Genomic DNA, 22015 nt, shown 5'->3' with positions numbered 1-22015 from the left:
TTTGTTTTCAACACGTGTAGTAAACCACATTCTATACTACTCAACATGTGATAGGGATAATCAGACCTATGTCAGATAAACTTAAATATACACTTGACATTGATGACAATCAGTTTTGTGTATCGTGGCAAGATATAACATTGGTTTTCAACACATGTAGTAAACCACATTCTATACTACTCAACATGTGATAGGGATAATCAGACCTATGTCAGATAAACTTAAATATACACTTGACATTGATGAGAATCAGTTATGTGTATCGTGGCAAGATATAACATTTGTTTTCAAGGGCTCTTTTATCACTTAACAATGCCCAAATTCTGCACTTTCCCCCATTGTATCAACATCAATTTCCTTCTTGCAGCATTAACACAATGCCTTGTTTCATAGACCCATTGGTACTTTAAAATGCAACCGCAATCAAAAACACACTTTCCCATGACTAAAACACAATGACAGGTTCACGGAACCTCCTCTTGGTCTGCTGCAGGTTGGGAACCAGTCTAGAGTTTCAAGTGCCGCTCAAGTTAATTTAACTTTACCTAGGAATACATTGCGCAATGGAATTTACCTACATAACCTATAACTGACAGAATAAGTCTTTCTTAAGCGACAGGAAGCAAACAATGCATTGAAACTTGAACGGTAATGATGTTCAGTAGCAAATTTGTTATAGATTTTATTCACATTCCAGCACTTTTCAACAACTGTCAAAAATAAAATTCCAGCACTTTCATTTATAATGTCAGAATCAAGCACTTTTCATCGGACATGGTTAAATTAAAGCTCTTCTAAAATCTGTGTGCACCCTGTTTAACCCCAGCGCCATCCAGACAGAGACTTACCAGGACCGTGAGGACAAGAGCCTGTGTGGGGTAGTCCATGAGGATGTCCGGATCCAGGAGGACGTTGTTCTCATTGGACACGGAGCTCCGCCCACTGCGCGGCTGCTGGATTGCTGATTTGGAGGACTCCAGCTTGTTGCTGCCTGGCGTTGGCATGGAACTGCTGCGGAACTTCGTCAGCGGCGGCCGTGAATTTTGATCAAGGTCAAGGCTGACGCTCTTGCCCTGCAACAGGTGTTTGAACTTTGCTGAGATGAAAATGTCATTCATTTCACTGGTAGCAGAAAAAGAAATTTTTCTGCAGCAGTAACTTGAAGTTTCTTAAAGGTAAGTCATGTTTCTCCTTTTATTTATTACTTTGTTTGCTTGTAGTTTAACACCGCACTCAAGTCAGGACCATCATGACATCATGAGCATCGACATACGTAATTGAGATACGACGACATGCATCAACAAAGTCACCAAGTCTGACCACTCGATCCCGTTCGTCGCTTCATACAACAAGCATGGGTTGCAGAAGACCTATTCTAGCCCAGGTCTTCACAGGTCTATTTATTACTTAAATGAGACCATGACAAAGACGAAAGCCTCGCTCATATTGAATCGGCTGTCCTATGGCTTAACTGACAGCTGTAGCAACAAATACATTCAACAATACAGGTAAGAACTGTGTTTTCACATTTCTCATTTACCTAGGGCTAATTGCTATTAAAAGTAATATCTAGAGATCTGATGACAATAATTTTGCAACAATCGACAGATCTATGCCGACATACTGAACAAACTTAATTGGGGATCATGAATATTTCTTGGGATGTTTGTGGGGAAACTGAGTTTCTTTAAATGTGTACGGTATATAAAAATATTTCATTATCCCTCACTTCTTTGTGTTCAGTATAGACGTAGGCAAAAAATGATCCTCATGAACTAAATCTCATAATAATCAGCTGGTGATCTGACACTCAAATACGTATGTATGAACCTGTATGTATTACTTCATTTATAGAAGGGGGGCACGCTGTGCAGAGTTGCGTCCCTTGGGCACGCCAGAAACCTATGATTGTGGGTTTGAATCCCGGTTAGCCTCGATTATGTTTCTAGGTTTGTCAGCACCATACCCGTCCTCGTGGGTTTCACTGAAGTGGTAAACGTCTGAGACCTGCATCACTTCGGGCTTTCCTCCCACATTAAGCTGACATGCCGTGATATGACTGGAATACTGTTTAAAGCAGCATCAAACCCAACTCACTCACTCACTCATTTATAGAAAAAGTCCTACTTTCACAGGGTCGAAATTACACTGTTTTATCATCGAGAAATGCACAACAGTTTCACCATGTTGATAAACTGAGGTACTGAAAGACCTCTACAATCTTCGTGGCAACTCTCAAAGTACTGGCATTGATCTAAATCCACACTACACAGGCATGCTCAAAGTGCTACATTCTTATAAATCCAGTCAACGGATCTGTGTGTCCTCGGTTTTCATTCTCTGCTCCAGCATCAGTCAGCCACACTATCTAACCTGTTATTCCAGGTCATGCCCACAAGAGTTGTCTAGCCCTAGTCGGACACACTATCTAACCTGTTATTCCAGGTCATGCCCACAAGAGTTGTCTAGCCCTAGTCGGACACACCATCTAGCCTGTTATTCCAGGTCATGCCCACAAGAGTTGTCTAGCCCTAGTCAGACACACCATCTAACCTGTTATTCCAGGTCATGCCCACAAGAGTTGTCTAGCCCTAGTCGGACACACCATCTAACCTGTTATTCCAGGTCATGCCCACAAGAGTTGTCTAGCCCTAGTCAGACACACTATCTAACCTGTTATTCCAGGTCATGCCCACAAGAGTTGTCTAGCCCTAGTCAGACACACTATCTAACCTGTTATTCCAGGTCATGCCCACAAGAGTTGTCTAGCCCTAGTCGGACACACCATCTAACCTGTTATTCCAGGTCATGCCCACAAGAGTTGTCTAGCCCTAGTCGGACACACTATCTAACCTGTTATTCCAGGTCATGCCCACAAGAGTTGTCTAGCCCTAGTCAGCCACACTATCTAACCTGTTATTCCAGGTCATGCCCACAAGAGTTGTCTAGCCCTAGTCAGACACACTATCTAACCTGTTATTCCAGGTCATGCCCACAAGAGTTGTCTAGCCCTAGTCGGACACACTATCTAACCTGTTATTCCAGGTCATGCCCACAAGAGTTGTCTAGCCCTAGTCGGACACACTATCTAGCCTTAGTTCCAGGCCATGCTCTACGGTCTAGCATCAGTCAGCCACACTATCTAGCCATTAGATTGAGGCCAAGGTCTCACAATATGGTCTAGCATCATACAGCCCCACTATCTAGCCATTAGATTGAGGCCATGCTCTCACAATATGGTCTAGCATCAATCAGCCACACTATCTAGCCATTAAATTGAGGTCATGCTCTAACGATGGTCTAGCATCAATCAGCCCCACTATCTAGCAGATAGATTGAGGCCATGCTCTATGGTCTAGCATCAATCAGCCTCACTATCTAGCCATTAGATTGAGGTCATGCTCTAACGATGGTCTAGCATCACTCAGCCACACTATCTAGCAGATAGATTGAGGCCATGCTCTATGGTCTAGCATCAATCAGCCTCACTATCTAGCCATTAGATTGAGGCCATGCTCTATGGTCTAGCATCAATCAGCCACACTATCTAGCCATTAGATTGAGGCCATGCCCTAACTATGGTCTAGCATCAATCAGCCTCACTATCTAGCCATTAGATTGGGGCCATGCTCTAACTATGGTCTAGCATCATCAGCCTCAGTATATAGCCATTAGCTTGAGGCCATGCTGTAACTATGGCCTAGCATCAATCAGCCTCACTATCTAGCCATTAGATTGAGGTCATGCTCTAATGATGGTCTAGCATCAATAAGCCACACTATCTAGCCATTAGATTGAGGCCAAGCTCTCACAATATGGCCTAGCATCACTCAGCCACACTATCTAGCCATTAGATTGAGGCCATGCCCTAACTATGGTCTAGCATCACTCAGCCACACTATCTAGCCACTAGATTGAGGCCAAGCTCTAACAATATGGTCTAGCATCAATCACCTCCACTATCTAGCCTTTAGATCCATACTAGACATTATCTAGCCTTTAGATTCAGGCCATGCTCTCACATTGTGTTCTACCATCACTAACCTTCACTATCTAGCCTGCTATTCAATCCAAGCCCACACTACATTGTGTAGTACATTCTAGCTCTACTCAATCTGCCCGTGATGCTGATAGATCATGCTTCCTTTCTACGATATCTACATGACTAGCTTAGTCTAGCAAGCAGCAAGCAAGCCACAGCAACACAGCGCCACCTACCTGACTCTGCGTGAGCTGCACATTCTTCCCCATACGCGCTGCCGTCATTGCATTCTGGTCCAGAAGGTCACAGCTCTTTTGTCTCCGTGGGAGAGGGGTGGAGGCAGTCGTGGGCGGGGCATTCTGAGGGGGTGTGACTACAGTGGTGGTGGGAGGGGGAGCAGAGGGGGACACCCCCTGGGAAGAGGACAGCTCAGTATTCAGACTCTCTGTTGATGGGGACTCCGATATCATATAGTTGGCTGTCCGATGTTTCAGATGACACCGACTGCGGACCTCTTCTGACACCGACACTAAGGCTGAAGCAAGACATCAAATGTTTATTTTTCAAAACTGGATCACAAAAAATTTCAACAAATATTACCTGTACCTGAATCCCGGTTAGCCTCGATTATGTTTCTAGGTTTGTCAGCACCATACCCGTCCTCGTGGGTTTCACTGAAGTGGTAAACGTCTGAGACCTGCATCACTTCGGGCTTTCCTCCCACATTAAGCTGACATGCCGTGATATGACTGGAATACTGTTTAAAGCAGCATCAAACCCAACTCACTCACTCACTCATTTATAGAAAAAGTCCTACTTTCACAGGGTCGAAATTACACTGTTTTATCATCGAGAAATGCACAACAGTTTCACCATGTTGATAAACTGAGGTACTGAAAGACCTCTACAATCTTCGTGGCAACTCTCAAAGTACTGGCATTGATCTAAATCCACACTACACAGGCATGCTCAAAGTGCTACATTCTTATAAATCCAGTCAACGGATCTGTGTGTCCTCGGTTTTCATTCTCTGCTCCAGCATCAGTCAGCCACACTATCTAACCTGTTATTCCAGGTCATGCCCACAAGAGTTGTCTAGCCCTAGTCGGACACACTATCTAACCTGTTATTCCAGGTCATGCCCACAAGAGTTGTCTAGCCCTAGTCGGACACACCATCTAGCCTGTTATTCCAGGTCATGCCCACAAGAGTTGTCTAGCCCTAGTCAGACACACCATCTAACCTGTTATTCCAGGTCATGCCCACAAGAGTTGTCTAGCCCTAGTCGGACACACCATCTAACCTGTTATTCCAGGTCATGCCCACAAGAGTTGTCTAGCCCTAGTCAGACACACTATCTAACCTGTTATTCCAGGTCATGCCCACAAGAGTTGTCTAGCCCTAGTCAGACACACTATCTAACCTGTTATTCCAGGTCATGCCCACAAGAGTTGTCTAGCCCTAGTCGGACACACCATCTAACCTGTTATTCCAGGTCATGCCCACAAGAGTTGTCTAGCCCTAGTCGGACACACTATCTAACCTGTTATTCCAGGTCATGCCCACAAGAGTTGTCTAGCCCTAGTCAGCCACACTATCTAACCTGTTATTCCAGGTCATGCCCACAAGAGTTGTCTAGCCCTAGTCAGACACACTATCTAACCTGTTATTCCAGGTCATGCCCACAAGAGTTGTCTAGCCCTAGTCGGACACACTATCTAACCTGTTATTCCAGGTCATGCCCACAAGAGTTGTCTAGCCCTAGTCGGACACACTATCTAGCCTTAGTTCCAGGCCATGCTCTACGGTCTAGCATCAGTCAGCCACACTATCTAGCCATTAGATTGAGGCCAAGGTCTCACAATATGGTCTAGCATCATACAGCCCCACTATCTAGCCATTAGATTGAGGCCATGCTCTCACAATATGGTCTAGCATCAATCAGCCACACTATCTAGCCATTAAATTGAGGTCATGCTCTAACGATGGTCTAGCATCAATCAGCCCCACTATCTAGCAGATAGATTGAGGCCATGCTCTATGGTCTAGCATCAATCAGCCTCACTATCTAGCCATTAGATTGAGGTCATGCTCTAACGATGGTCTAGCATCACTCAGCCACACTATCTAGCAGATAGATTGAGGCCATGCTCTATGGTCTAGCATCAATCAGCCTCACTATCTAGCCATTAGATTGAGGCCATGCTCTATGGTCTAGCATCAATCAGCCACACTATCTAGCCATTAGATTGAGGCCATGCCCTAACTATGGTCTAGCATCAATCAGCCTCACTATCTAGCCATTAGACTGGGGCCATGCTCTAACTATGGTCTAGCATCATCAGCCTCAGTATATAGCCATTAGCTTGAGGCCATGCTGTAACTATGGCCTAGCATCAATCAGCCTCACTATCTAGCCATTAGATTGAGGTCATGCTCTAATGATGGTCTAGCATCAATAAGCCACACTATCTAGCCATTAGATTGAGGCTAAGCTCTCACAATATGGCCTAGCATCACTCAGCCACACTATCTAGCCATTAGATTGAGGCCATGCCCTAACTATGGTCTAGCATCACTCAGCCACACTATCTAGCCACTAGATTGAGGCCAAGCTCTAACAATATGGTCTAGCATCAATCACCTCCACTATCTAGCCTTTAGATCCATACTAGACATTATCTAGCCTTTAGATTCAGGCCATGCTCTCACATTGTGTTCTACCATCACTAACCTTCACTATCTAGCCTGCTATTCAATCCAAGCCCACACTACATTGTGTAGTACATTCTAGCTCTACTCAATCTGCCCGTGATGCTGATAGATCATGCTTCCTTTCTACGATATCTACATGACTAGCTTAGTCTAGCAAGCAGCAAGCAAGCCACAGCAACACAGCGCCACCTACCTGACTCTGCGTGAGCTGCACATTCTTCCCCATACGCGCTGCCGTCATTGCATTCTGGTCCAGAAGGTCACAGCTCTTTTGTCTCCGTGGGAGAGGGGTGGAGGCAGTCGTGGGCGGGGCATTCTGAGGGGGTGTGACTACAGTGGTGGTGGGAGGGGGAGCAGAGGGGGACACCCCCTGGGAAGAGGACAGCTCAGTATTCAGACTCTCTGTTGATGGGGACTCCGATATCATATAGTTGGCTGTCCGATGTTTCAGATGACACCGACTGCGGACCTCTTCTGACACCGACACTAAGGCTGAAGCAAGACATCAAATGTTTATTTTTCAAAACTGGATCACAAAAAATTTCAACAAATATTACCTGTACGAGCAGAAAAAAATAATTGAAATTGCAATCTTTAGCGCCATTGTCACCTGGAAGATTTGTTTTTTGTTGTTTTATTTTGGAGTGTGAGTGAGTTAAAATTAAGGTCGCATCGTCAGTATTTCAGCCATATAGCGACGAGACCAAGTTAATATATTCACAATGTAGTTATTTATGCAAAGCTATATTTAAAAACAATTTATGAAACATACTTGAGCATAACAATATCTTTTATTTCGGAAGAAAAAGGGAATTAATTTCGGCAAGTCTGTGTATCAAGCACAAGGGACATAACTCTAGACATATTATGCAAAGAATTTCTTGACTGAACAAGTTGGCCGAATATGTATGTCAAATTGAGCAACATATGTTCTACATCTGATCATTTTTTTTAAACACTGAGTAATCTCAAAATAATTTTGTGAGTGCAACGTTTCGACAGAAAAAGTATTTATAAATTTGGATTTTTATTTCTTTCCAAAGTTTGAGGAAAATAGGGTCAGCAGATCTGTGTTCCAAATGTTTTTTAAAAAGGTCAAAGAATCATATTGCTAGATTATTCCAGTCAACACAAACAACACAGTACTACCCACCTGCAAGGTATGCCACAGTCTGTGTGGTCACCTCAAACTTGTCCCTGACACTTGGTTTCACTGTAATACTGAGAAGCTGATGCAAGACGCGGATTGTCCGGGACACAGTCGTGGGGGATGGATGTCGGAATCCTGACACAGAGAAAAAAGTGCATTACATGACCAATCAGTCAAATCCAGATCCAAATACAAAAAAACAAACCTGAAATGGTCTCACCTGGGATACAGGCCAGCTACATCATCAAATCACAATATACTTGAAAACAGGACGACTGGTTCAGAGTCAGTTTGGTTTAATGCTGTTTTGAACAGTATTCGAGTTATAACGAGGCGTGTTAGTTTTATGTGGGAGGCAAGACCGGGGTGACATAGGTCTCAGACATCTACTACTTTGGTGAAATCACAAGCGTGGTTATGTTGCTGACAAACCAAGAAACATTATCATGTCAAACAGGGATTCGATCCCACAATCATAGGTTTCTGATGTGCCCAAGGGATGCAACTCTGCACAGCGCATTGCGGAGCCTTAGATGACTGGGCCACCCAGGCCTGTTCATAATCATGGCAACACGCAAGATGACAATTCTCAGCTACAAGATATTACAGAATCCCCACCTTTGAGTAAATGTCCAACCAGAGCAAAGTTGAAGTTGAACTGGAAGCTGAGGCCCATGTAGTGGTCCAGCTGCTTGAAGTGCCACTCCAGGGGCTCCCGCGTCTCCATCATGATCTTCTCCAGGGACTGCAAAATGACAAGCATGACATGAATGTTGACATGAACATGACAAGCATGACATGAACGTTGACATGAACACGACACGGGTGTACCATTGTTTAACACCATCATGCTGTTATCACCTATCACAGCTATTCTGTTCTCCTCTCCTACAGCAGCTATTCTGTTCTCCTCCCCAACCTACCTTTGTTTACAGGTTCTCCACTTAAAATAACACACAACAAACAACCTCGTTATTGTGTTCTCCTACCCAACCCACGACCAACACAAAAACCATCTATTCTGTTCTCCCCAGCCAAGTACCTGTCCCTAAAGATCCTCCACGTTTCAAAAATAAAAGAACCATACAATTCAGCTATTCTGTTGTCCTCCCCAACCTACCACCAACACACAATCCAGCTATTCTGTTCTCCTCCCCAACCTACCACCTGTTCCCAGGTCCTCCACTTTAAAAAACCCACCAACATACAACCCAGCTATTCTGTTCTACTCCCCAGTTTACAGCTCCTTACATGTGCTCCACTTTTAACAGCAACATACAAATCCAGCTATTCTGTTCTCCTCCCCAGCCAACCACCCACACATAACCCACCTATTCAGTTGTCCTCCCCGACCTACCTTCTTCTCGAACAGCCCCATGTTGTCCAGCGTGTGTAGGTTCTGCTCCAGCAGGGCAAGTCCCGCCGCGTACAATGACACTTCATCCAGCTGCAGTACTGAGATTGCCACCCAGAACAGGAACTTGTGGATTGGAGACTCCTGAAATATGTGACACAAGTATACCAATCTCCTTGTCTGATCGCAGAATAAAATTTCTTTGTTTTTTTAAACTGATAAGAAGTATCAAATTTAACTTAACCTATCATTGATGTACCTTTGAAACATGACGCCAACATTTATAGTAAATTACTAATTCAATATTCTGAGGGGAGGGTGAGGTGGGAGGGAATGGAGCTTGTCTGTCAACTGTGTATATGAGGCAACATTACATTTTCACTATTTTCAAGAATGAAGAAATCATCCATTCAAAAGAATCCAAGTTTCCCTGAGAGTAACGAATTGACAGTCCCTAAGCGTTATATATAAACAAGGGGGATGTACATGGACAAGCAGTTGAGGTGAGGTGAGGTGAGGTGAGGTGAGGTGAGGGGGGCTTAACATCATGTTCAAGAATATTGCACTCATATAGCTGTGTGTGAGTGAGTGAGTGACTGAAGAGAGAAAGAGAGAGAGACTGTCCAGACTAATGCCTTTTTAATATTCCTTGCCTACTCAGATACCATTCCTCAGTCTACTCGAATGACCCACTCAGACACAGCACACTGACTCCCGAGCCGACCAGTCCTTGTTTTAGCCCCTTAATGCCGAATGCCAGGCAGGGTAACAACAAGTACCACATATCAACTTCTTTTGATATGACATAGCAGGGGATCAAATTCCCAACCTTCACATCTCCAGGCAGTCGCCCTATCCACTAGACCACGGTGGCGGTCAGTCACCAAGGAGATGGACATTATTGCGTTACTCACCGCCTTCAGCATGGGTTGTAGTGGTCAGTCACCAAGGAGATGGACATTATTGCGTTACTTACCGCCTTCAGCATGGGTTGTAGCCTGGTGAGACACATGACGACAGCCTCGATCAACGTCAGGTCGGTGTAGGACTCCAGGGCCTGCAAACCAAACCATTGACTCATGTACGACTTTAGGCTAGTGCTCATTGTAGGCAAACTGGGAAAAAGAATCAACATTTTGTTCAAATATATCTCTCTGCTTAAACCTATTTACCTAAATTCTGAGGTATTTTAACGCTGAATCTTCAGTAACAATGTAAAACCAAGTACAAAAGTATCTTCCTCTTTATTGGTACTGGTATCCGTGATATACAAATGAGAGAAAGAGAGAGAGAGAGAGAGAGAGAGAGAGAGAGAGAGAGAGAGAGTGAGTAAGAGAGAGACACAGAGAGAGAGAGAGAGAGAGAGAGAGAGAGAGAGAGAGAGAGAGAGAGAGATTCAAGTGAACAAAGTAATCAGCTGGTTTTACATTTTGACACTTATTTCAAAGTTTACATGCATATTTTGCCCAAAACATTAAATGAAAAGCATGGATTATTAGTGTCATATAGGGCTTGTGATGACATTTCTTCCAAAGTTTTTTTATAAACAATGCTACTATACAGGCAACAGGCTGTGAAACTAAACACAGCTCCAGACCACACAACAGCAAACCACACTACTGAAGCCACAGTACAACAGCAAACAGGTATGAACTACTTGTGATAGCTCTACACATCTTGTTGCACAAATCACTCTAAAGTGGGACTGTGCGCAACTGGTTTTATAATGACTATTGCCTCACTTTCTATGTTAACCGAAACACCCCTAAATACTTCAACATGTAACAGAGCTCCAGATAACTTTTCGAGCAATTGAGTTTTTACTCGACGGTTTCTATTTTAATTGGCTTATTACATTTTCATTGGGTAACCAATATTTTTTCACTCGTCTATTCATCACTCTTCTGGGTTTTCCCTAAACTGAGAAAACATTTTGAGATTTAAAAAAAATGAAATAATGTTTTAGATGTATATAGGTAACAGTTCTCAATATAGGCTTGACTCGGAAAGTAAATTAGCTCGTATTTGTGTTTCAGAAATAACCTCCATTGTACGCATGCTGAAAAAGCTTCGTTGGGTATTTACGCGTGCTGTTTTTATACATTTAAGTTTTTCCTGTCATACCTGTGTTTCTGTACGCAAGTTAGTTGAAAGGAATAGGGTTGTTATATTTTGGGGGGGTATCTTACGCAAATACGCAGCTTATCTGTAGCGCTGATGTCACCATACTATAAAAAAGTGTTTAATTGAGGCACTGCAGCTCACATTATTGACTGATCATTCTTGACAACACATGCACAACATATAATGAATCCCACAACATTTATACATGACAAAGTCTGGTTTGGTATTCGTTTGTTTGTCGTTTAATGCTGCACTCGGCAATAATCCAGCTGTATGACTTTTAAACCCCTGCATAACATATTAAACATATAACATATGTTCAGACAAGTGGAGCGATGATATTGGACCAAGTGTTGATAATGAGTCTGCCTTAACTTTAGTTCATTATAAACTATACTAGTGAGTGAGTGAGTTGGGTTTTACGTCACTTTTAACAGTATTCCAGTTATATCAGGGCGTGTCAGCTTAATGTGGGAGGAAAGCCCGAAGTGATGCAGGTCTCAGACGTTTACCACTTCAGTGAAACTCAAAAGCACGGGTATGGTACTGACAAACCTAGAAAAGAAATCTGGGCGAACCCGGATTTGAACCCACAATCATAGGTTTCTGGCGTGCCCAAGGGACGCAACTCTGCACAGCGAATCGCGGCGCCTTAGACGACTGGGCCAGCCATGCCCCGGCGTAAACTATACTAAAGAGAATATATAGCTTTCCTTGTCAAAAACATGATTATCTTTTTGACTAACCTGTCAAACCGATATTTCCATGAGCCAGATATGCTACTTATTATTAATTTTGTTGATCTTAGTCTGACAAAAATAGATTAAAATTAGTCCCACAAAATGTGAATTGAGATTATTAGCCGTGTGTGTTTCGCCATCATAATTATCATATATCGGGGGATGGGGGTGTATTTATTTTATTCCTATTATATACTACTCAAAACAAGTAAAAGAACACCCACAATTGGAAGGCTGTGTTGCAATACCCACCAGCCATGACAGATTAAGTCAAAGTTGTTGCCATGGAAGCTAGAAAACAATTTTTTTAAATCCCAAACCATCAAAAAGCACCAGTTCACCACTAGACCTATGTATGTACAAAGTTTGGTTAAGATATGTCTCATGGTTTTGGAGTTCTGCTCCGGAAAGGAATCATGATGGATGGATGAAAGGATGGATGGACAGCACCAATTCCTATAGATATCCCTCTTCCACTTTTTGGCGGGGGATATAAATGTGGTGTCCTTTATCTTCTTTTGAGTTGTATGACAAAATAAGGTCTCACTGAACTTTCAACACATTTTCTAGACACCATATTTCCATCACACTATTTGCCAAGGGACAGGAGGGATGAGGGACAGTACAAGATTCCGGATGCTCTACTGGTCCCACAGAGCAGTGCAGCCAAAAATTAATCAAAATGTTAAGCTAAAATGAAAGTCATTCTTAAGCAGGGGAACAGAAAGAACAACAGGAGAGCAAGGGATCAGGTTCAGAACTATCAGAATTGCAGCAAGGATTACCGGACATGGGAAGCTCCATGTATTTTGAAAATTAAAAGGTTTGAACACCTGCAATAGAAAGAGAAACAAAAGCATGTATTAGACCATGACGATACAGCCCATGATAACAGTGTACCTCAATGCAAGATGGCTGGGTTCGTCGGGGGCCCATTTGGTCCTGTAGGGAGTCCGACTTCTCGCCGAAACTTTGCAGAGTACAGGTGTGGGTGAAGGTCAAGGAATAGGGAGGACGGCCCTGAAGAAGGGAGCAATCAGGTCGGGGTTATCAGGGCCAGGGCCTTGTGTCATAACTCATCTTATCACAACTACTGTTCATCTGTGTCATCATGTTTTGTTTGTTTGTTGTTTAACGCAGCTCTCAGCAATATTCCAGCTATTGGTAAATAATCGAGTCTAGACCAGGCAATCCAGTGATTGACATCGTGAGCACTGGGGTATGATGACACGTCATCACCCAAGTCACCTGATCCGTATATAATCGAGTCTGGACCAGACAATCCGGTGACTGACACCATGAGCATCGATGCATGAAATTGGATACGATCACATGCATCAACCAAGTCAGCAAGCATGACCACTCGATCCCATTAGTCGCCTCTTATAACAAGCTTAGTCGCCTGTTAAGGCAAGCATGGGATGCTGAAGACCTAAACTACCCCGGATCTTCACGGGTCTTGGGAGCAATGATCCACACCACTGGGGTATGATAACATGTCATCAACCAAGTCACTGAGCCTGACCACCCGATCCCATTAATCGCCTGTTAAGGCAAGCACGGGATGCTGAAGACCTAAACTACCCCAGATCTTCACAGGTCTTGGGAGCAATGATCCACACCACTGGGGTATGATGACATGTTATCAACCAAGTCACTGAGCCTGACCACAGGACTCTTTAAGTCACCTCTTTCGACCAGCATAGGTTGCTGGGGACCAAATGTAGCCAGGGATCCCCAGAAGGGCAGGTCCCCTGTACACAGGTGAGAGGATGCTTCTAGACTTACCTTCATCATGATCTTAAGGAGCTGCTTCACCTCAGAGTCAGTCACAGACTTACTGATGCACCCGAACACAATGATGGCCCTTGGCTGCAAGGCTGGGTTATACTGGAATGCAAATCTGAAAAAAGGAAAGCATCAATATGTTGAAGTGGTATCCATTTAACCTACATCATGGATGCCAATGTGTAGTCACATTAGGATGAAAGAAGTAAATGAACATCACAATAATAATCACGATATTAGACCTAATCTGTACAGGAAAGATCTCTCAAAGTTGGTCTGACCAAATGATCCCCTTACAAATATGTACACAATCAACTGCCATTGTGGCCATCTGATTCCCCTGGGGTACTGATGACCCATTCTGTGCCAAGGTATCAACAGCCATCGTGGCCACTGGATTCCCCTGGGGTACTGATGACCCATTCTGTGCCCGGGTACCAACAGCCATCGTGGCCACCGGATTCCCCTGGGGTACTGATGACCCATTCTGTGCTAAGGTACCAACAGCCATTGTGGCCATCTGATTCCCCTGGGGTACTGATGACCCATTCTGTGCAAAGGTATCAACAGCCATCGTGGCCACTGGATTCCCCTGGGGTACTGATGACCCATTCTGTGCCCGGGTACCAACAGCCATTGTGGCCATCTGATTCCCCTGGGGTACTGATGACCCATTCTGTGCCCGGGTACCAACAGCCATCGTGGCCACCGGATTCCCCTGGGGTACTGATGACCCATTCTGTGCCCGGGTACCAACAGCCATCATGGCCACCGGATTCCCCTGGGGTACTGATAACCCATTCTGTGCCAAGGTACCAACAGCCATTGTGGCAACTGGATTCCCCTGGGGTACTGATGACCCATTCTGTGCCAAGGTACCAACAGCCATCGTGGCCACTGGATTCCCCTGGGGTACTGATGACCCATTCTGTGCCAAGGTATCAACAGCCATTGTGGTCATCTGATTCCCCTGGGGTACTGATGACCCATTCTGTGCCCGGGTACCAACAGCCATTGTGGCCACCGGATTCCCCTGGGGTACTGATGACCCATTCTGTGCCCGGGTACCAACAGCCATTGTGGCCATCTGATTCCCCTGGGGAACTGATGACCCATTCTGTGCCAAGGTACCAACAGCCATTGTGGCCATCTGATTCCCCTGGGGAACTGATGACCCATTCTGTGCCAAGGTACCAACAGCCATTGTGGCCATCTGATTCCCCTGGGGTACTGATGACCCATTCTGTGCCAAGGTATCAACAGCCATTGTGGTCACTGGATTCCCCTGGGTTACTGATGACCCATTCTGTGCCCGGGTACCAACAGCCATTGTGGCCATCTGATTCCCCTGGGGTACTGATGACCCATTCTGAGCCAAGGTATCAACAGCTATCGTGGCCACTGGATTCCCCTGGACTACAGGGCACCTATAATGTGCCAGGCTAACAACAAACATGATGACAAGGCTGACTTAAATCTGAAGCAAGTCTCAATACTTTCTCACAGCATACTGGCAAGGCAACATCTAACACTAATGCCTCTGCTCTACTCACCTCTTGGCTAGGTCTGTCCACTGCTGTAACCACTCACAGCTGGGGATATCCTTCATACAGGCCTGTGGGGAATAACAGTGTATATTAGAGCACTGGAATAGGTATTATGGTGGACCCATCATACAAGCCTTTTGGGAATAACGGTCAATATTACGCCATTGGAATAGGTCAGGATTTTGAAAACATAATACAGGACTGTAGAAATAGTGTAAAATAGGGCACTGGAGTAGGTGTTACAGTGGACACATCACAAAAGTCTGTGGGGAATAACGGTCAAAATTGGAATAGGTCAGATATTGAATACATCATACAAGTCTGTGGAAATAGCAGTGTATATATATGATTGCTCTGGAATAGATCAGATCTTGGACACATCATACATCACCCCCCACCGTTCCAGCTTCTGAATCTCCAGGGCTCACCTTTCAGTAAATCTACACTTGACCCCTGGATCCATTCCCGTGGTTCTCGTCATCTTAAATCTTGATTGTTGTTACTATTTTACCGACCAATCAAACGTCACAATAAGGGAACAAAATGGGAAAGGGAGATGGACATAAAATAACCACTTCTTTTGTGTGTCAGTCTGTTTTTTAATGTTGAACTTCTCGCAAACTCTATTGTAAACATGGGACTGGACACCATGTTGTTGATGTTGCCAGCCCAACTTAAGGCTAGTTTGTAACTTGCATTCTGACTGGACTAAGTCGCGAAGCAAATCAAATAAGCTAACGAAAATCAAGGGCAGATAATTTCAGATCGCGAGAACCACGGGAATGGAACCAGGGCTGAGTGTAGGTTTACCGAAGCACTGGAGATATAGAGGATGTCACTATCCCCGGCCCTCCTGTAACTCCCTGCTTCATCCATGACATCCCTACCTCCATGATCTCCAGCAAGGCGTCGGCGATGGCCTCGAGAGAACTTAGAGGCATCTTCTCATTCTCGGGCGGCGACATGGTGAATGATCTATCCCCCGGGCGGTAACTGGTCCTGAAGGCACTGACGGCCGCTGACTTAACTTTGCTGATCCCAAACAGCTGGTAAAACTTAGGGAGTGAAAACTCCGCCAGACTCAGCTTGAGTACCTGGAGGGTGCTCTCTGGGGAGAGAGATCGATTGTCTGAATTTGGGCTCTCTGTGTGTGGAATATTGATACTTGTTAAAGACAGGAAAAGCATGGCGTTTGGCGGAATCAGATCATGTAGCGATGTGATTCCTTGACATGGGTATCTAACACAAGTATAGAAGCTCTTTTAGTGATGAGGATGATTTAATCACATATTCCTGCTAATAATGTAATGCAGGGATTTATCTAGAACTTCTCTGAGGCTTACATTTGGCCCTAAATGTGCAGAAATGCCAGTAGAGGTACCCAAATTGGAGTGAGTGCGTTTTAACGCCGCTTTTAGCAATGTTCTAGCAATATCACTGCGGGGGGACACCAGAAATGGGCTTCACACATTGTACTCATGTTGGAAATCGAACCCGGACCTTCAGCGTGACGAGCGAACTCTTTAACCACTAGGCTATCCGACCGCCCCTCCAAATTGGAATAAAAGTTATAATATGAGTAGTTGTATCTAAAATGGTATCTCTTTACAGCGGTAACTTGTATTACCCTGGCAACAGGACATACAATGAGCAAGGGGCTTTAATGCTTAGGTTTTGATATTTCATTCAAAATCAATTTTACACATGTACATCAAACTTTAAGAAAATAGTAATGTTTAGAAAATCCCACTTGTGAACAAAATACCGATTTTTTTTCCTTGCCTGACAGAGGTACTTATATTGGAATCTCAGATAAATCCCTGCAATATCATCCATAGTTTGAGACAAGCAAACATATACTATTGTAAAAGCATAATAAAATTTGTATGAATCCTGAATCACAAACTCCCTTATTGGAGATTTTGTATGATGTTAATGAATAGTCATAAAGCTCATACTGGCAGCTCATTAATATAGATACTTAGCCAGAGATTATTCCATGTACCATTTGCTAGTATTGAAACAATTGCTACAGAAAGAATTGTAAGGCCAAAAAATAGTCTTGGTTCTCAGGCACCCCCGCATCAACATAAAGTTCGCCACAGGTTTCGTTTTTATTTCCTTTTTAAAAATTCAAATAAGTACTTAAATATTCCAGACCAACGGTAGCCAAATTCTGTATTCCACTATCAAGGAATACTCATCAAGGAATACGTTCATATAGGAAGACCCTTTCCCAGGTGGGTTGTACATAACTGTTTATTTGGTTACATAACTGTTTATTTGGTCACATTATTTGGAACGACCAAAAAGAAACCAAAACACGCCCACCCACATTATATTTTCAAGAGCCATTGCCTGAGAACCAATTCTTTCATTATTTTTTATAGCCTAATGGAAACAAGCAGTTAAACAACAACTTGCACAATTGACACAGGTCTGAACTCACCCCCAAAGTGTAGTTGTGAACATGTGCAGAGTGAGTGGATGATGTTGATGACGAGGCCGTGCGTGGACGCCCGCAACGACAGCGGTCCCGTGGAGACTAGCAGAGTAACGATGTGGAAGAGGAATGGGAGGTGACTAGCAACTGAAACAGAAGATAGGCAGGCTCATTGATGGACACAAATCTTACCAACATGAGGAGGAACTGGAAAATACACGTTGACAGATCAGTTGATCCTTGGGCTGGGATCTTTTTTTAAAACATATTGTCTGTTACCAAAATTAGGGGGTTTCTGATCTGACAAGATCACTCTGTGGAATGAGGCCATGAAGCCGAGAGTAAAGTATGGGAGTGTTATCTTCTTAGATCTAAGATCACTGTGTGGAATGAGGCTCTGAAGCCAACAGTCAAGTATGGGAGTGTTATCCTCTTAGGTCTAAGATCACTGTGTGGAATGAGGCCCTGAAGCCAACAGTCAAGTATGGGAGTGTTATCCTCTTAGATCTAAGATCACTCTGTGGAATGAGGCCCTGAAGCCAACAGTAAAGTATGGGAGTGTTATCCACTTAGATCTAAGATCACTCTGTGGAATGAGGCCCTAGGTGACTCCAATAGTAAAGTATGGGAGTGTTATCCTCTTAGATCTAAGATCACTCTGTGGAATGAGGCCCTGAAGCCAACAGTAAAGTATGGGAGTGTTATCCACTTAGATCTAAGATCACTCTGTGGAATGAGGCCCTAGGTGACGCCAATAGTAAAGTATGGGAGTGTTATCCTCTTAGGTCTAAGATCACTCTGTGGAATGAGGCCCTGAAGCCAACAGTAAAGTATGGGAGTGTTATCCACTTAGATCTAAGATCACTCTGTGGAATGAGGCCCTAGGTGAAGCCAGTAGTAAAGTATGGGAGTGTTATCCTCTTAGATCTAAGATCACTCTGTGGAATGAGGCCCTGAAGCCAACAGTCAAGTATGGGAGTGTTATCCACTTAGGTCTCAGACGGTTTTGTAGGCCCTGCTTACCATCAAGTGAGTTATTGAAAGACAACATGAGGAGGTAGCGAGCCAGGATGGCGATGTCGTCCCACATCAGATGCTGCTCCAGTGTAGGTGTGGGTGACGTGCATGTCTTGTCTATCAGCTGCAGAGACAAAAAATACCGGCATAAGGGTGGGCCTGCTCATAATGCTCTTTTACAACTACAAGATACAAGAAGCTTTCGCTAAAGTCAGTTATTCAAGCAAAACATATATAACCTCTTAACAGCTATTATTCCAACACAAAAAGCTATTATGCAATCATTTAAAAAGAAATTCAAATTCAAATTAACATAGCACACACAGGAAAGAAGTTATTTCCCGCCTTGCGCTTGCAAGAGCACTTAGCAGTAGGACACTATTGTCTGCACAACTGTTAATGGATAGTTGACAGTGAAGAGGACTTCTGTTGAAAATCTAAAGATTTTTATCATGTGGTGACAACAAAATACAGGGTTAGGCAGCGATGTAATCGAGGTAGGATATTCGCATGAACTATTCAGATTCAAATTAACCTCTAATCACACAACACTAAAGTATCTAGTCCCATGTAGTCACTGGTTACAGGCCTGCTGTATAACAACCGAGACTGACCCTGCAGAGGCGACCGATGACCTTCCGAGACACCAGCTGGACATTGGCAGAGGTGAGTGCCACTGCTGTGTCCGCCATTATCTCCGCCTGTATGGACCCCAAACCACCCGTGACACTTCTCTGAAAACAAATCAATCAGCATAAAATGTCTGTCAAATCCATATCTCATTCAACAATTGAGGTCACAAAATAAACTTACACTGACATTCTAGACAAGATAAATACAATCAAGGTGCAAGGTGAAACATTTCAGAATTGGATCGATCCTCACCTGTGAAATATCATACAGATCAGTTTGGGTAAGGAGTGACTGAATGGATATCGAATAACGCCGCGGCATTTTTTATGAACGAATAATTTGAGCACATAATGAGCCAGGTTACACCTTGTAACAACTCCATTTTCCTTAGACAAACCTTATGACAAGCAAGGGGCACTAGGACATATTCAACCTTGAATACCCATATCAGCCTTTGTCAACCCTTATGACAAGCAAGGGGTACTGGGACATATTCAACCTTGAATACCCATATCAGCCTTTGTCAACCCTTATGACAAGCAAGGGGTACTGGGACATATTCAACCTTGAATACCCATATCAGCCTTTGTCAACCCTTATGACAAGCAAGGGGTACTGGGACATATTCAACCTTGAATACCCATATCAGCCTTTGTCAACCCTTATGACAAGGGACATATTCAACCTTGAATACCCAGGTCAGCCTTTGTCAACCCTTAAGACAAGCAAGGGGCACTGGGACATATTCAACCTTGAATCCCAGGATGTGAAGTGCTGCTGGTTTTCCATACCTTGATGAAGCTGTCTAGCACCATGTCGAGGAGGTCCCCGATCTGACCGATGTTGCCCCAGATCTTGGCCTGGATGGATGGGTACATCTGGCGGGGAAGAGGGTCACATATAACACAGCTCAAACACATATGACATGTACTAAGTGTAATTATGGCAAGCACTGGGCACTGGGACAAATGTCATTTTTGTCTACAAAATTGTTCCTCTGCTTGAGTAGAAATTTAGTATCTATTGATTTATATGTTTACTGGAACGATTTTGAAACATTATTTAAAAAAATTATAATCAAACATCATTTTGCATCCTTCATATTGATATACAAAATCTGTTCAATCAGAAAACTGATTTATGATTTCCAGTTTGCACAAGACAAACATGAGACTGGCTTCAGGACTGCCATTGCTCACCTCTTCTTCCTCTATCGTCATGGTGATGAGTTTGTCAAGTATGAGCGCCACCTTCTGCCTCTTGTTTTCATCACACTGCTTACAGAACCTGACACAAACAACACAACCGTGATTACAAAGACATCCACTGCTTACAGAACCTGACACAAACAACACACCTGTGATTACAAAGACATCCACAGCTTACGTAAGGTGGGAAATTGGATTTAATGTCATGTCAAGATTATTGCACTTTTATTTTTTCACAGCAAAGTGAACGTGTATATGTGGTTTCTTGTATCAATCCAGACATTTTATTATAGTGCTTCTCACTGAGATACCATGCCGTAGTTTAACATGATGATGATGATGATGATAATGATGATGATGATGATGTTTGTTGTTTAACGCCGCACTCAGCAATATTTCAGCTATATGATGGCAGTCTGTAAATAATCGAGTCTGGACCAGACAATCCAGTGATTGACATCATGAACATCGATCCATGTGATTGGGATACGATGACATGCATCAACCAAGTCAGCGAGCCTGACCACCCGATCCCGTTAGTTGCCTCTTACGATAAGAGTAGTCGCAGAATATGGCAAGCATGGGTTGCTGAAGACCTATTCTCACCCGGATCTTTACAGGTGAAATCCTAATGTTATTCTGCTTTTATGACAAGAGTTCTGTTTTACTTGTTTGTTTACCTCCCCACTCAGCAATATTCCACCTATATGATGGCAGCCCAGTGACCAATATTGTGAGCAACGACCTATGCAATCAGGGTACAAGGACACACTATCAACCAAGTCTCTACGCTCTACTTCATCACCTCTTGCGACCGGCATAGGTTCCTAGGGACCGATTCTAACCCAAATCCCCACAAGGGCATCTGTTGTGACTATACCTGGTCAAGTTGGGTTGCTGGGGACCTATTCTAACCCCAATCCCCACAAGGACTTTTGTGACTCTACCTGGTCAAGTTGGGTTGCTGGGGACCTACTCTAACCCAAATCCCCACAAGGGCATCTGTTGTGACTATACCTGGTCAAGTTGGGTTGCTGGGGACCTATTCTAACCCAAATTCCCACAAGGACTTTTGTGACTATACCTGGTCAAGTTGGGTTGCTGAGGAACTATCCTAACCCAAATCCCCACAAGGACATCTGCTGTGACTATACCTGGTCAAGTTGGGTTGCTGGGGACCTACTCTAACCCAAATCCCCACAAGGACATCTGTTGTGACTATACCTGGTCAAGTTGGGTTGCTGGGGACCTATCCTAACCCAAATCCCCACCAGGGCATCTGCTGTGACTATACCTGGTCAAGTTTGGTTGCTG

At 43.9% G+C, this 22015-nt stretch overlaps 1 protein-coding gene across 4 annotated transcripts in view; it reads right to left on the bottom strand.

Moving 5' to 3' along the window:
• Positions 1-22015, bottom strand: part of LOC125382920 (neurofibromin-like) — a 29096-nt gene that overhangs the window by 5212 nt on the left and 1869 nt on the right. For 2 of the 4 annotated variants that reach the window (XM_048401224.1, XM_048401225.1), the window contains 15 exons: positions 20693-20780; positions 20285-20371; positions 19475-19594; positions 18867-18984; positions 17850-17990; positions 16288-16544; positions 15407-15468; positions 13854-13968; positions 12966-13085; positions 10178-10258; positions 9205-9345; positions 8466-8592; positions 7851-7982; positions 6891-7189; positions 849-1091 (listed from right to left, as the gene is read on the bottom strand). In XM_048401224.1, coding sequence (XP_048257181.1) covers positions 849-1091; positions 6891-7189; positions 7851-7982; positions 8466-8592; positions 9205-9345; positions 10178-10258; positions 12966-13085; positions 13854-13968; positions 15407-15468; positions 16288-16544; positions 17850-17990; positions 18867-18984; positions 19475-19594; positions 20285-20371; positions 20693-20780 — 2131 coding nt within the window. The remainder of the gene's footprint in view (positions 1-848; positions 1092-6890; positions 7190-7850; positions 7983-8465; positions 8593-9204; positions 9346-10177; positions 10259-12965; positions 13086-13853; positions 13969-15406; positions 15469-16287; positions 16545-17849; positions 17991-18866; positions 18985-19474; positions 19595-20284; positions 20372-20692; positions 20781-22015) is intronic. The other 2 variants (XM_048401226.1, XM_048401227.1) reach the window with 2 other exon arrangements.

Source organism: Haliotis rufescens, unplaced genomic scaffold (genome assembly GCF_023055435.1).
Source record: "Haliotis rufescens isolate VD_foot unplaced genomic scaffold, xgHalRufe1.0.p SCAF_21, whole genome shotgun sequence".
NCBI lineage: Eukaryota > Metazoa > Mollusca > Gastropoda > Lepetellida > Haliotidae > Haliotis > Haliotis rufescens.
Note: the sequence above shows the minus strand (reverse complement) of the source record. Positions and strands in the feature narration are given on the sequence as shown.